Raw genomic sequence first — 14394 nt, 5'->3', positions numbered from 1 at the left:
ACAAAGAAAGATCATTTCTCCTTTTTCAATTACCAAACCATTGTGAGATTTAGAATACACATGAGCACAAAAGAAAGAAGTCTTTTATACACCAAGATAAGTTCCTTTTGGTGTGTATTTTTTTTCCTTCCCTGCTTGTGGTCAGGGTCTGTATAAGTTTCATCATTTGTTTTTCTGACAGCACTTTGCACAGCCTTCGGCATGTAATAGACACTCAAACACAATCTGATTAAAAGCTGAGCTGGAGCTTAATAGGACTCTGATGAATCCAAGTGCCTACATAACCTCAAGCACTTATGCTTTGATTTGTTTTAACTTGATAAATATTTAGAAAATTATCTGACTGACAGAGATATAGGTATAATAACAAAAGGTTTATTTTTATTTCAGGGAAAATTAATGGATGCTTGTTCTTATTTAACAGTTAATTGTGGAAAAACCTGAGAGAGAAAAGGATCTCGTAATACTGGGATCTTCTTTCATCTACTTATAAATACAGCTTTATTGAAATATAATTCACATTACCATGCAATTCACCCATTTAAAGTATACAATTCAGTGGATTTTAGTGTATTCACAGAGCTATGCAACCTTCACCACAATAAATTTTAGAGCATTTTCTTATCACCCCCAAGAGAAACCCTGCCCCCAGTAGCAGCCATGTCTCACCCCTCACTTCTCCCAGCCCCCAGCAACCACTAATCTACTTTCTGTCTCTATGCATTTGCCTTTCCTGGACGTTCCATAAAATGGAACCCGATGGCATGTGGGCTTTTGTGTTGGCTTCTTTCACTCAGCATACTGTTTTCTAGGTCCATCCATGTCGTAGCATGAACCAGTACTTCATTCCTTCTTGTAGCTGAATAACATTCCATCGTATGGATATACCACATTTTTTATATCTGTTCATTGTTGATGGATATTTGGGTTTGGGGCTATAATGAATAATGTTGCTATGAACATTCATGTATAAGTTTTATGTGAGTATATGTTTTCATTTCTTTTGGATATATACCTGGGAGAGTAGTTGCTGGGTCTGTGTTTAACCATTTGAGGAACTGCCCCAAGTGGTTTTCCCCAGCACCTGCACATTTCACATTTGCTCCAGGAAGACACAAGGGTTCTAATCTCTCCACACCCTCATCAACACTTGTCCTCTGTCTTTTCATCCTAGCCCTCCTAGTGGCTGCGAGGTGGTGTCTCATTGTGGTTCTGTTTTGTGTTTCCCTGATGTCTAGTGATGTTGAAGATCTTTCCTTGTGCTTCTTGGCCATTCTCTTCTTTGGAGCAAGTTCTTGTCAGATACTTTCCTATTTTTAAATCGGGTTATCTTTCTATTGTTGAGTTGTAAGAGTTCTTTATATGAATATATCCTTAAATAGATCTTTAAAAATTCCTTATTCTACGTTATCTTTTATCTTTAACATACCTCAAAACTCTATAACCTGGGCACCCCTTGCCTCATTTACTCATTGTCAGTGTATACTAACCATCTGCTGCATGGAATATATTGTGCTCTGTGTTCTAAGGATAGAAAATGAATAAAATGTCCCTTACTTCAAGGGGCACAGAACAAAGTGGGAAGGGAAGGGCCATAGTGATACATTTCTGTGGGTATTCAGGAAAAGAGATGACTTTCAGATTGAGGAATCAAGGAAGGCAACCTGACGGAGGTGGCATTTTAAGTGGCCTTTGCAGAATGTGTAGGATTCAACACAAGAAGATTAGGGGAAGAACCTGAGTAAAGATCTTTAGTTCTCTGTGGAATGGTGACTCGTCTAGTTTAACTTTTAGGGCTGAAATTTTCAGAGCTTAGAAAGAGGAATACTAGGAACACAGATCGGAAACATAGCTGGGACCAGATGTTGACTTTGAATGCTGAAGCAGTCTGGATAGTGTTTTATCAGTAATTGGCAAGCTCCTGGCTGTTTGGGTAAGGATGGGGTGATGTGCTCACAACGGAGCCTTGGAAGGCTGTGTCTACAGAAGGTGTAGGATGAATTGGGGGTGGGGTGATTGAAGGCAGCACTGCTGTGTTTCTCTCTTGGAAACTGACAGACACATGCATTGAAGACAAGAAGGAACTCCTGGGAAAATTATTTAATCTTGTGGTTTCCAAATTTATTTGACCATGGATTCACTTTTTTTTTTTTTTTTTTTTTACATATAAGATCTGAGGTACGTACTTTGGGTTTTGATGTCTTAGTTCAGTATTTCACAAGTAATAATTTCATAGTAAATGTTGGTTGATTGGTTACTTAATTGATTACAGGATTGTGGACCATAGAATTGGGTCTGAAGGAATATGAAATATTAGCTAGTCCGTCCCCTGGTTGGATAGAGGCCCGGAGGGGGGAAGTGCGTGCCCATATTTGCCTGTTTCTAAATAAAGGGAGGGTATCCCACAGGTGCCTTGACTCCCAGATCAAATGTACTCCTCGGGCTTCTCTGTTGGCGCAGTGGATAAGAATCTGCCCTCCAGTGCAGGGGACACAGGTTCGAGCCCTGGTCCGGAAAGATCCCACATGCCACAGAGCAAACTAAGCCTGTGAGCCACAACTACTGAGCCTACGCTCTAGAGCCCGTGAGCCACAGCTACTGAAGCCCGCGCGCCTAGAGCCTGTGCTCCGCAACAAGAGAAGCCACCGCAATGAGAAGCCCACGCACCACAACGAAGAGTAGCCCCCACTCGCCGCAACTAGAGAAAGCCCACGTGCAGCAACAAAGACTCAATGCGGCCAAAAATAAATTAAAATAAATAATTTTTTAAAATGTACTCCTCAGTTTTACTAAAATAATTTTAACCTTGTTTTGCTACGTACACACTGACAACAGCAAATCCTGCTCTACGATACCCCGTGTTGGGCCAGGGCCCTCTCCAGGGGGGCCCGGAGATGAATGAAGGCGTGTAACTGAGCAGACCTGCCTGCCCTTCTAACAGTAGCTCTTTTCCTTATGCCCCTGGTTCCTTTGTGCTGAGCCATGTGTGGGGCTTGCACAGTGTTTAGGAGGAGGTGTTAGCCTGATAGGCAGAGGGCATGGTTCTTGCTACCGTTAGCCTGTTCATGTGTGACCCTGAGTAGGTGACTCCATCTGTCACACCAGGGAATCCAGCACTCACGGCATGCATGTCCCCATCATCTCTAGAGGAGCCCCCCCTCCCCCCAGGGGAGGAGGACCACCTGTGGTTCCTTCGTGGGTCCTTGACCCGCCAGGTTACCAACCTCCAGTGTTTTCAAAGGATTCCTGTGGACTTTCTCTGCCAGACACCAGCAATTCAGTCTTAAGATAAGCAGTGCCTCCATTTGATGAACTTAAATGCAAACAAGCCCAAGAACTTGTACGAGGATGGAAACTGGGGAGGGAAGCAGGAACGTTATCCTTATCCCAAGAGGTTTGCTCTTCACGTAACAGTGATTGCTTGTGTAATCAGTGACTCTTCCTTTTTTGGGGTGATTCGACTCCGTTGATGTGGTGGCGATTTTCCATGGCAACTGTCATTGCCACACATCTGGCATCCGATGAAATGGCTCCCAAAGCCCAGGGGTCCACACAGAGTTCCCCTCATCCCACTGATCCTGCCAAGGATGTGCAGGAACACTGAGTGGGGGGTGTGCTGGCGCTGTGCCTCGTGGATGAGGCTTGATTTGCAGTTGTTGGGTTTCTCAGGGTATCACCAGGGCTCCTCCAGAAGTTAACCGGCTTACTGATGCTCTGTGGGGAAGGAGAGAATGAGAAGGAGGGGCAGATTTAGAAAGGGTATTTTCTAATTTATTAAGGTACAAATATTAGCACTGCTGTTTGTTTGTTTGTTTAAACCAAAAATGACTTAATAGGAAGTAGAGGTCAACCAAAATCCTACTGAGTTTCTGAGTGTAGCAGGCCAGCATAGGGCTTGTTTTTTAGGTGTTTCATTTAAAATGGAAAGTTCCAGTTTGCTTTGGGGCCAGAATCCTTAAAAGAAATCCTGACTGGAGGTGTATTATGGGTGACTGTATATTTGCTAGTTTATACCTTGCTGACTAAATTGGCAAAATTTTTATTTTTCCTGGTAAACATTAAGAAGGCATTTTTCCCTCCTTTCCCTAACAAAATCGTATTTGTCGTAAGTGTGTGAAGCAAACTGCTGGTAAAACTGTCCATGCATTCTGTGACGATATGAAAATTAGTGGTGGCAAACAAAGATTTCCTTTCTTAGGTACCACAGGCCTCAGATGAAGTCGACTTTATCCTAATGTGACTCTCAGATTGTGACCAAGTGGAAACAAAATTGGTCAGGCCTTAGAGACCAATATGGAAAGCACAACAAACAGGTTATTATTTGTGAAAATTTTAGGTACTCACCGCCCCCCCATGACTTAGAAAGCTTGATGTTTTTTTCTCTTAAAGTAACTATTACTCTTGCTTATAAATTTTAGAAAGTATATAACCATTCTTGTAATGAAAGGTTATGCTTATTTTAATTCATAACAAGGCACAAAGTTATCTCTTCGCACAAAGCCTTTCTAAAACGGGAATGAAAAACAGCAGGATGTCGAATCAGATCAAAATGTGAACTCTGATGTGTCTGACTTTGAAAATATTTTGAGAACAGCACATGTGCATTAAGCTGGTGACAAATTATCCACAGAAACTTAGTGCTGATAATAATCATATTTTTAACATGCCATTTTTAGTGTATCGTAAGAAAAAAATATGTATTTCCCATTAAACAATGTATTTTTGTTTGTTTTAACGTTGGGGGCAAACATGTGAACTATTAACCCATAAATTTTCCTCATTCTTAAAAGAAGTAACATACCAAAGACATAATAAAAGTGTAACACGCAAGAAAAGTGAGTTAAGTGGTTTAATGAACCCACGGTTAGGTCATCATACTGTTATAGGTATGCAGTTGAATACCCACAAATCAAAAGACCTCTGTTGTTTTCGGTTAACTTTTGAGATGGTTTATGGTTGATACTCCCTCTGTCCCCAGTTACTTTATTGCAACTTTTTATTTTAAACTCTCCCCTAAAAAGTTACTGAAGAAATGGTAGGTATGTGACGTGATGGAGGTGTTAGCTCTGGTGGTAACGTTTTGCAATATATAAGTGTATCACATCAACACGTTGTTCATCTTAAACTGACACAGTGATATATGTCAGTGATATCTCAATAACGCTGGGGGAGAAAAGAGCGACTGTGCTGGGAAACCATGTTTATGTAGAAGGGCTCACGCTTGGCAGCTGCCTGGGGCCCGGGCGCGTTTTGAGAATGGCAGCCCGTCCCGTTGCCGGAAACTTTCCCCCCGGGAGTCGTTTTGCGAGGGGCCGGGGTGGGGGCGTGTCTCCTGCTTGGTGACACGTGTCTCTCTCTCTCTGCTCAGGTGAAGCTGCTCTCAGGGGGGAGCCCCGGCTGCAGACCCTGCCCGTGGCCTCGGCCCTCACTAGTCACCGCACGGGGCCCCCGCCCATCAGTCCCAGCAAGAGGAAGTTCACCGTGGAGCCCGGCGACGACGAGCTGGACTGTGAAAGTGACCATGCTTCCAAGATGAGTCGCATCTTCGCCCCCCACCTGTAAGTGCCCCCCCCCCCTTGAAGCGGGTCCTGGGCCACGGTCCTCTTGCCACTCTGTGCCGCTGACTCGGAAGGGGAGAGATGCCCGCTACTCCCCCGCCGCCGGGAGCGGGCATTAAACCGGTGTTAATAACGCCAGGAGAGGTGACCTCTCATCTTCCGACGCACGTGTGCGGCCGTTCGAGTGTGTTCGCCAGAGGAGCTACTTTTCCCCAGAGCGGCTTGGGGACGTTGTCTGGAAGCCTTGGCTTCTCTTGCCTGGTCACTGCCGGCTGCTTGCGCGGGGGACCGGTCCCCGCCGAGTGTCCTTAGGGGCCGGGGCAGTGGCCGAAGGGGCGAGCGCCGGGCCACCGCCGCGAAATGTTGGCTCAGGAGCCCCAGTTGTGCCCCCTGAGCGGTAGGTGTGCGGCCGCAGCTGTGTGTCCCACGGTGGGGGGCGTGCTTTTCGTGCTGGGGATTCGGGGCTGCTCCGCACGGCTGGGGAGCCTCGTCCCGCGCCCAGAGGAGCGGTGCCCGGGCGGCGGCCCTGCTCTTCCATCGCCGCCCGCGCCTGCGGCCTCCGCGCGAGTTGCTTCAGCTCCCTGCGCCTCAGTGTCCTCCCCTGTTGAGATGAAAGTTCCCTGACCCGATGCGGCATCACCACGTTTGTATTTGGAAACCGGCGCGCTGTATCTGGGCTCCCTCGTTGTGTTTCTCACACGCACGCCTCGCGGAGGGAGCGGATGCTTCTTCGGAGGTTTGGCGGACGCGGCGCCCCCCAGGCAGCCGCGCGGGGAGGCTGGCCTGGCGGTTGGGCGGCCGGTGGGTAGCCTGGGCTCTTGGCAGAGGGCGGAGGCCGCTCTGACGGCCGGAAGGAGCAGCGCTGTCTGTCTGGGTAAAAGGCCCTGCTCCTTTCTCCTCCCCACACGTGAGTTACTGTGTAGTGATTACTCAGGATGCTCGGCCATCCCCAGTTCTTCGAGGATGCTCCCGTTTCTGGCAGGAACGTGGAGCTCCTAGTCCAGGCTCCTCGCTGGAGGCGGGGACCTAGCACGGTTCGAGGGGGCCGGGCGCGCCAGCAGCCCTCGGCATTGCCGGCATTCCAGCGCGCTGGCCCGTGTGTGTAGTCATAAGACATACTGACAGCGGTATTTATCCATCCTCAGTAAATCACTGTAGTGTTAGTCAGAGGCTGAGCCTGCAGTCTGGAGCCCTGGAATTTGCTACGATCAGGAATCCAGCAGCAAGGCTCTGCAAAACAATGACCTCTCGCAAAGAGGGAGAGGCTCATAATTTAGATCCTGGGCGTCCAACTGTTTGGAGTTCATTCTTTTGTTACTAGGAATCTCTTCCTCTCTCCAAACCCAAATAAGAGACATTTGGTCCTTTTTTTTTTTTTCTTTTTCTTTTCTCTCTCTCTCGCTCTTTTTTTTTTTTTTTTTTTTAATGAAGAAAGGGGGAGGTGGCTCTGAGATAGTAGGTTTTGTGATCAAACATGCCTTAGTTTAAATCCCAATTCTGCCACGTACCATCTTTGTGGCCTTGGACAATCACTTAATTTATCTGGGCCCGATATCCTTCTCTGTAAAATGGCCGCGCTGACAGTTCATGTGTAGAGCTGTTGTGAGCAGTAGAGTGGAAATACGCAAGGAGTCGGGCACCGTACAGTAGTCAGTTGATGACAGTTACTGCTTTTGTTATTAATGAGTCCATTGTTCAGATACCGGTAATGATAGGGAATAAGAGCGCTGTTACAGTGAATGTAATGTTCCGAAGTCATAATGTCTGTGTTCGCATCCCAGCTTCCTTATCTTTCAATGGGAGTAATAGTGGTTCCTTCCTCAAAGGATGATGGTAAGTGCTTAGTGCAGTGCCCGGCAGATAGTAAGCGGAGCTTTCGTCATTATTAGTTATTATTAGAATGTCAAAGCATTTAGAGAATGATTTTGTAACTCCTTGGGTGGTTACAAATGTGACCTCGATGCACAGCTCTGTGATGACACTGTAAATAATTTAAAGTGTAAGTAATAGGAATAGAACTGCAGAGTTCACGTGCAACTCACAGTGGAGGTCATCATGCACAGGTTTAGAAAAACAGAAACGGCAGCACCCCCTGGGCCAACTCCCTGGACTCAGAGAGGAAAGGTGGGCAGTGTCATTTGTTCGCCGCAGGTTGATTCCTCATCTCAATAACGTTACTGATGTTTCCACGTGTGTTTTCTAAGCGCTGAATGACCAGTTTCACAGGCAGGTTTAAAAGATGCTGCACCTCTTACTTCTTCATGGCTTAGGGTACTTAAGTGCATTGTTTGATTTGATGAAATGTTTCCTATTTGCACTATAGTGTGTCCCCTCCTTTTTATTTAAGATATCCAAGAAACTTTCTATACTAAATTACAGATACATATGAAGAGGGTCTCAGAGATGCATGCTTTGGCTGCATTTCACTGTAACCATCATATTGAGATATTTTCCAGTAGAGAGATGGAGAGATTGAGCCAGGGTAGGAAGCTACAGAGTATGACTAACTTTCATTTGATTTGATTCGGGGAGGAGGGGGAGAGAGAAGAGGTTTGCCTAGTGATTTCTCCAGAACTTGGAAATTGAGGATTCCTGGGTCATTTGAACTCTTTATTTTCTTATTGAAAGGGTGACCCTGAGAAATTTTTTTGTTTTGTTCCCTAAGTGTTAAGAACATGAATGTCTTATTTGGGAGTTGAAAAGTACTCTATCTGCCATAGAAATAAAGTAGATTAAGGTATGAGGCAAGGGGTAGAGTGGGATTCGTCTTGTGGAAATGTCAGTAAGTAATTTTTTCTACGACCTTGGTATTCAAGTGTGATCTGGTGAGGAAGAGCTCTCCCTTCCCCCTGTCTATCATCCATATGGACTCAGGGATTACCGTTTTATTTGGTTAGTTGAGCTGTCCCTGATGTGGCAGATAAGAGCCCCTTCAACTGACTCATGTGTCCTTCTTACATGCCTTCCCCCCCCCACCCCTTTTTTGAACACTTTCTTATTGTCTGGCAGACCAGATGTTCATCTTGTAACTTACCTGCTTTAGCCCTGGAATCGGCCATTTCTCCTGGGGACCCTAATTCCTTTCAGTGGGGAGTAGTATTTAGAAGCCAAGATCTGGGTGCTAAGTGTAACTGTGGTGTCATTGCCTCTAGACTTGAGTTGTCTAATACAGTAGACACAGTTGCATGTGGCAGATCACACTTAACATTAAATAAAGTTTAAAAAATCAGTTCCTCAGTTGCAGTAGCCACATTTCCAGCTCAGTAGCCACATGTGGCTAGTGGCTAGCACGTTGGACAGAACACACATAGAACATTTCTACCATCACAGAAAGTTCTGTTGAACAGCATGGTTTCTAGACTCTGTGGAAAGAGCCAGGGAATCATGAGTTCATTTTAATACTCCAGTTGTAATCCAATCCCACGGAGTTCTTCCTCACCCTCCCCTATTCCATATTTGTATCTCTCTGATTCCAACAACTTCAACCCATTTACTTAGTGTTCAGTCCCACAGTACACTTAAAAGAGTTTCAGGGCCGCGGTGGTGAGAGGCCTGCGCACCGCAATGAAGAGTGGCCCCCGCTTGCCACAACTGGAGAGAGCCCTCGCACAGAAACGAAGACCCAACACAGCCAAAAGTAAATAAATAAATAAATTAAAAAAAAAAACAAAAACAAAAAAAACAACACACACACACACACACACAAAAACCCCGGCATTCACTTTAAAAAAAAAAAAAAAAAAAAAGAGTTTCAGAATTGCTATGCCTGTACCACTCTGAAAAACAAACCTGCTAAAAAGAGTTCAAGATTTGTTGGTGTTTTTTTTCCCCTGGTGCTGAGGGTATAATAGTAGCCTCTTTTGAAGTACCGGCTTCAAAAGTTACCTCCCCTCCCCACTTCAGTGTTGTGTTAATTACAATCTATAATTAATTTCTGTTGGCACTCAGTCGGAGATTTTTTCCCATCCTTGTTGATTTCATTTTTTGAATATCTAAACTATTAACATGCTTCTAAAAGTCAAGACTGTGTAATCATATTGCCGTGTAAGTAAGTGAAGTCATTATGCTGTGCACCTTAAACTTACACAGTGCTATCTGTCAATTATTTCTTAATGAGACCGAAAGAAAAGAAAAAAGTCAGGCTTCCCTGGTGGCGCAGTGGTTGAGAGTCTGCCTGCCAATGCAGGGGACGCGGGTTCGAGCCCTGGTCTGGGAAGATCCCACATGCTGCGGAGCAACTCGGCCCGTGAGCCACAATTACTGAGCCTGCGCGTCTGGAGCCCGTGCTCCGCAACAAGAGAGGCCGCGACAGTGAGAGGCCCCCGCACCGCGATGAAGAGTGGCCCCCGCTTGCCACAACTAGAGAAAGCCCTCGCACAGAAACGAAGACCCAACAAAGCCATACATACATACATACATACATAAATTAAAAGAATGTAAGCAGACAAGAATAGCATGAAAAATAAAGAAAGAAAGAAAGAAAAAAGAAAAGAAAAAAGTCAAAACTATATTTAAAAGTACTAGAGGAGTATCATTCCCTTCCCTGTCTCCTTCACTGCTCTTGTTCCCTACCCCTGAAGGCAATTACCCTTCTTGTGTGTCTTTCTGATAATGTAAGCAGATACATGAATATTTTCTCATTCCCTTTCTTTCTTACACACAAGGTGCCATACTTTGTATACTCACTTGAGCTCAGGTGTTTTCAGTCAACCATGTATTGTGGAAATCGCTTCATGCCAGTTTCTCATCCTTGTTTGCAACTGCGTAGTACTCCATCGCATGCATGTGTCATGGTGGGTTCAGCTAATCCCCTTTGTTTGGACATTTAGATAATATTTTATAATAGTAATGCTGCAATGGATAATCTTGTGCATTTGTAATATCTTGTGTATTTGTAATACAATTTAAAACTCTTGAAGGCTAACAATTGATGCAGTATGACAACATGCTAAATTCATACTGCTTTTGAGACTACTTGGCTGGTAGAACCCGGTGAGAGTTTTGTGCTGAAGAGTACAGTCTACGATGGCTTTCAGTTTTCACCTCTGTGTGTGAGTGATGGATTTGTAGCTGAAGTGTTCACTCAGTTACCTGTGCAAGGAAGGGAACGTATATTGAGTGCTTACTCTATACTGGCCCTATGCCAGACACTTGAGGTGTGTTATCTCATTTAACCCTTACAGTAAATGTGTCCCTTTAAGATGGGGGGTGTGTGTGTGTGTATTACAGAAGCAGAAATTGAGAGCATAACGTGTCCAAAGTGATGGAGCTGGATTAACCCTGCTGTGTGTGACACCGAAACCAATCATCACGTGATTATGTCACAGCTGTATCTCACCTGAGACAGGATGATCTGCATCTTAAAGATGGACATCACATATTTAGGGTGACAATTGACCATTCTAGTGTCTGGCACATGGCAGGTGCTAAATAATTTCTGTGTTGAATTGAAAATTAGCCCCACTATCCAGAGAATGTGCTCTTTGAGCTCATTTCCCAGTTGGAAGCGGCATCCTCTTTTTGATCAGTGCTATATAAATGTGCAAAATAGCTGCCCCTGGCCTCAGAACAGGGCAAAACCCATAAGCTCACACTGAGATCAAAGCCACGGTCCCTGGCCTTGTGCTGTGACGGCTACGCTCGCCCCAGACGGCGTTAACGGTCCAAGCTGGAAGAGGCAGGGCCCGGCGAAAGAAAACACGACCCCTCTCGCTGGTGCTGCTCCTTTGAAATCCTTTCCTGGTGTGAAATATGTCCCCTGATGTTGTCTTTGCTTCTGTGGCCATGCCTTTGAAGTTTTTCTGATGGAGCCGATTCTGGTGTATCCTTGAGTATGTTCTCCAGGCTCGGGTCCTCTGTTCCCTTTGCTCCTCCCCTTTCTCTTCTTCCTTCTTCTTTCTCCTTTGCTTTCTTCTTCCCTTAACCTCCTATTCTTATTCTTTTTTTTTTTTTTCTCCCTTGGTCTCAGTCACTTCCCTCGTGACCCCGTAAGAGTGAACAGAAAAAGAGGGAAAAACAGACTCAAAACTAGTAATTCTTGCAGCTTGACAGAAGGTTGGAGGAAGCCTTTGAAATTACGTTCTGGGCGTGTAATAGAAACTCGGTTTAAAAAAAACCAAAACCTTATTGATTACTGACTAAAATGGACATTTTTTTCCCCCATAGGGATTGATTGTGTAGATGGTACCTCAGGGGTTCAGGAGTATCTAGTTTGTAAGGTATATGCATAATCGTTGGCTACATCATCATGCTCCGTTTGGTGATTCTCCATTTCCTGTATCTCTTTAGTACCTTTAGTAGGATGTGTATGAACATGCTTTATCAGGGGACTGTTAGTCCACAGACTTCATGAAAGTAGAGGAAGCAATTCCTCATTTCAATTTAAAACCAGACCCAGAGGGAATGTAAATTGGTGCAGCCACTATGGAAAACGGTATGGAGGTTCCTTAAAAAACTAAAGCTAGAGCTAGCATATGATGCAGCAATCCCACTCCTGGGCATATATCCAGAAAAGATGAAATCTCTAATTCGAAAAGACACATGCACCCCTATGTTCATAGCAGCACTATTTACAATAGCCAGGACATGGAAGCAACCTAAGTGTCCATCGACAGATGAATGGATAAAGAAGATGTGCTACATATATACCACTGAATATTACTCAGCCATAAAAAAGAATGAAATATTGCCATTGGCAGCAACATGGATGGACCTAGAGACTATCATACGAAGTGAAGTAAGTTGGACAGAGAAAGACAAATATTATATGATATCACTTACATGTGGAATCTAAAAATAATACAAATGAACTTATTTATAAAACAGAAACAGACTCACAGACATAGAAAACAAACTTATGGTTACCAAAGGGCAAAGGTGTGGGGAGAGGGATAAATTAGGAGTATGGGATTAACAGATACACAGTACTGTATACAAAATAGATAGACAACAAGGATTTACTGTATAGCCCAGGGAACTATATTCAATATCTTGTAATAACCTATAATGGAAAAGAATCTGAAAAAGATTATTTATATATGTGTGTATGTATATATATATAGTTTTATATATATATATATATATATATATATATAAATAAAACCTAGTTGCCTTGTTGTACACCTGAAACTAACACAATATTGTAAATCAGCTATAGTTTAAATAAAAAAAAAACCCAACTAGACCCAGAGGAAATTGAAAAGTTGGGGTTATTTTAGTACCTTGACCTATCAGCAGCTGAGACTTTAAAAGGTAAACAGAAATGTGTTTTTATTAGGTAGACAGTAATGCGTATTTATAGGCAGAGCATGTTATTGCTGTGTCCATGTCTACATAAGCCTTAGAGGGGGTCAGAATTCTCCTCGCTGAGAATGGTGATAGATCAGGATTCCCAGCATCCAGAGAATCAAGAGAGCCTTTGTATCAGGGCTTATTCATGACCGCGACTGTCTGTTGAGCCTGATTGCGTACCAAGCACTGTGCTGAATGTTTCATGGGCGTGATCTCCTTGCGTCTCTCAACCCTGTGATGTGGATGCTATGATTATCCCTCTTTTGCAGGTGGTAAAACTGAGGCTCAGAGAGGTTTGTAACTTGCTCAAGGTCACAGAGCTAGCTAGTTGGTAACGGAGCCAGGAATCAAAACCCGGGCTGGCTGTTCCTGGAGCCAGCGCTGTTAGGAACCATGTTGCATTGATATTGAAGAGCGCATGCATCCAGCTGCTGTGAGTTGTTCGATACAGGAGCTTAACGCCTTGTGGTTTTGGATGATCTGCCGTGTGAGCATTCTCCACACAGCGGAATGACGCTTTGGAGATGACGGCTGGAGAGTGGTCGGTGGAGCACGCGGTGACGGGATGCAGGGGCGTAAGTGTGGCAGGGCTCTGAGAGCGCTAGGCAGGTCCATCCGCCCTGCACGGCGAGGCTTCCCCGCAGGGATGATGGGAGGAAGAGCAGCTGTTGAGCTTCCCCTGAAGAGGCTGAAAGGGCATCTCTGTGCAGGTGAGAGCCCCACGTGAACAGAGGAGGGTTGCCTTCATGCTCAGGGAAGTGCTTTTGAAATTGTGTTCTGGGGACTTCCCTGGTGGTCCAGTGGTAAAGAATCCGCCTTCCAATGCAGGGGACGCGGGTTCGATCCCTGGTCGGGGAATTAGGTTCCCACATGCCGTGGGGTGGCTAGGCTCGTGCGCCACAACTGTTGAGCTCGCGTGCCTCAGTGAGAGAGCCCGCGTGCCGCAACTACAGAGCCCACGCACCCTGGAGCCTGTGCGCCACAACTAGAGAGAGAAACAACCCGCACGCCACCACTAGAGAGAAGCCCGCGTGCCGCAACGAAAGATCCCGCATGCCTCAATGAAGATCCCGCGTGCTGCAACTAAGACCCAAGGCAGCCAAGGAAAAAAAAAAAAAAAAGAAGAAATTGTGTTCTGGTTTAAAATCTCTGACCCAATATTAAGTTAGTGGCACAGGCCAATAGTAACGTTAGTCTAAAGACACAGACTGGGGCATTTTAAAATTTGCTTTAAATATATGAAGACATTTCCACCCCACCCCCCTCTACAGATTTCATAAATCAAGGACTTTTGAAATAGAATCCCTCAGACTACGTGCTTTCTCTCTTTTTCTCCCACATCCTTTTTGGCATCGTCTGAACTTGGGAAGTTTTAGCCCCGAAATTCTCTCCTCTTCTGCGCTTTCACACACAATCGTGTAAGTCTTCCCACAAGCGTTCTGGGATTTAAGAGGATATTTTATAGCCTTAATTTTAGTTATCCTAAATAACTAACTCAGAAACTGAGATACTGTTAATTTTTTTTTTAAATCCCCCCAACGTACAG

General features: G+C 44.8%; 1 protein-coding gene across 7 annotated transcripts in view; it reads left to right on the top strand.

Annotated features, from left to right (window-relative positions):
- VGLL4 (vestigial like family member 4) overlaps positions 1 to 14394 on the top strand; it is a 273405-nt gene that overhangs the window by 228727 nt on the left and 30284 nt on the right. For all 7 annotated transcript variants that reach the window (XM_059940386.1, XM_059940387.1, XM_059940388.1 and 4 more), the window contains one exon: positions 5369 to 5558. In XM_059940386.1, the coding sequence (XP_059796369.1) occupies positions 5369 to 5558 (190 nt within the window). The remainder of the gene's footprint in view (positions 1 to 5368; positions 5559 to 14394) is intronic.

The sequence above is a fragment of the Balaenoptera ricei genome, chromosome 11 (genome assembly GCF_028023285.1).
Source record: "Balaenoptera ricei isolate mBalRic1 chromosome 11, mBalRic1.hap2, whole genome shotgun sequence".
Taxonomy (NCBI): Eukaryota; Metazoa; Chordata; class Mammalia; order Artiodactyla; family Balaenopteridae; genus Balaenoptera; species Balaenoptera ricei.
Note: the sequence above shows the minus strand (reverse complement) of the source record. Positions and strands in the feature narration are given on the sequence as shown.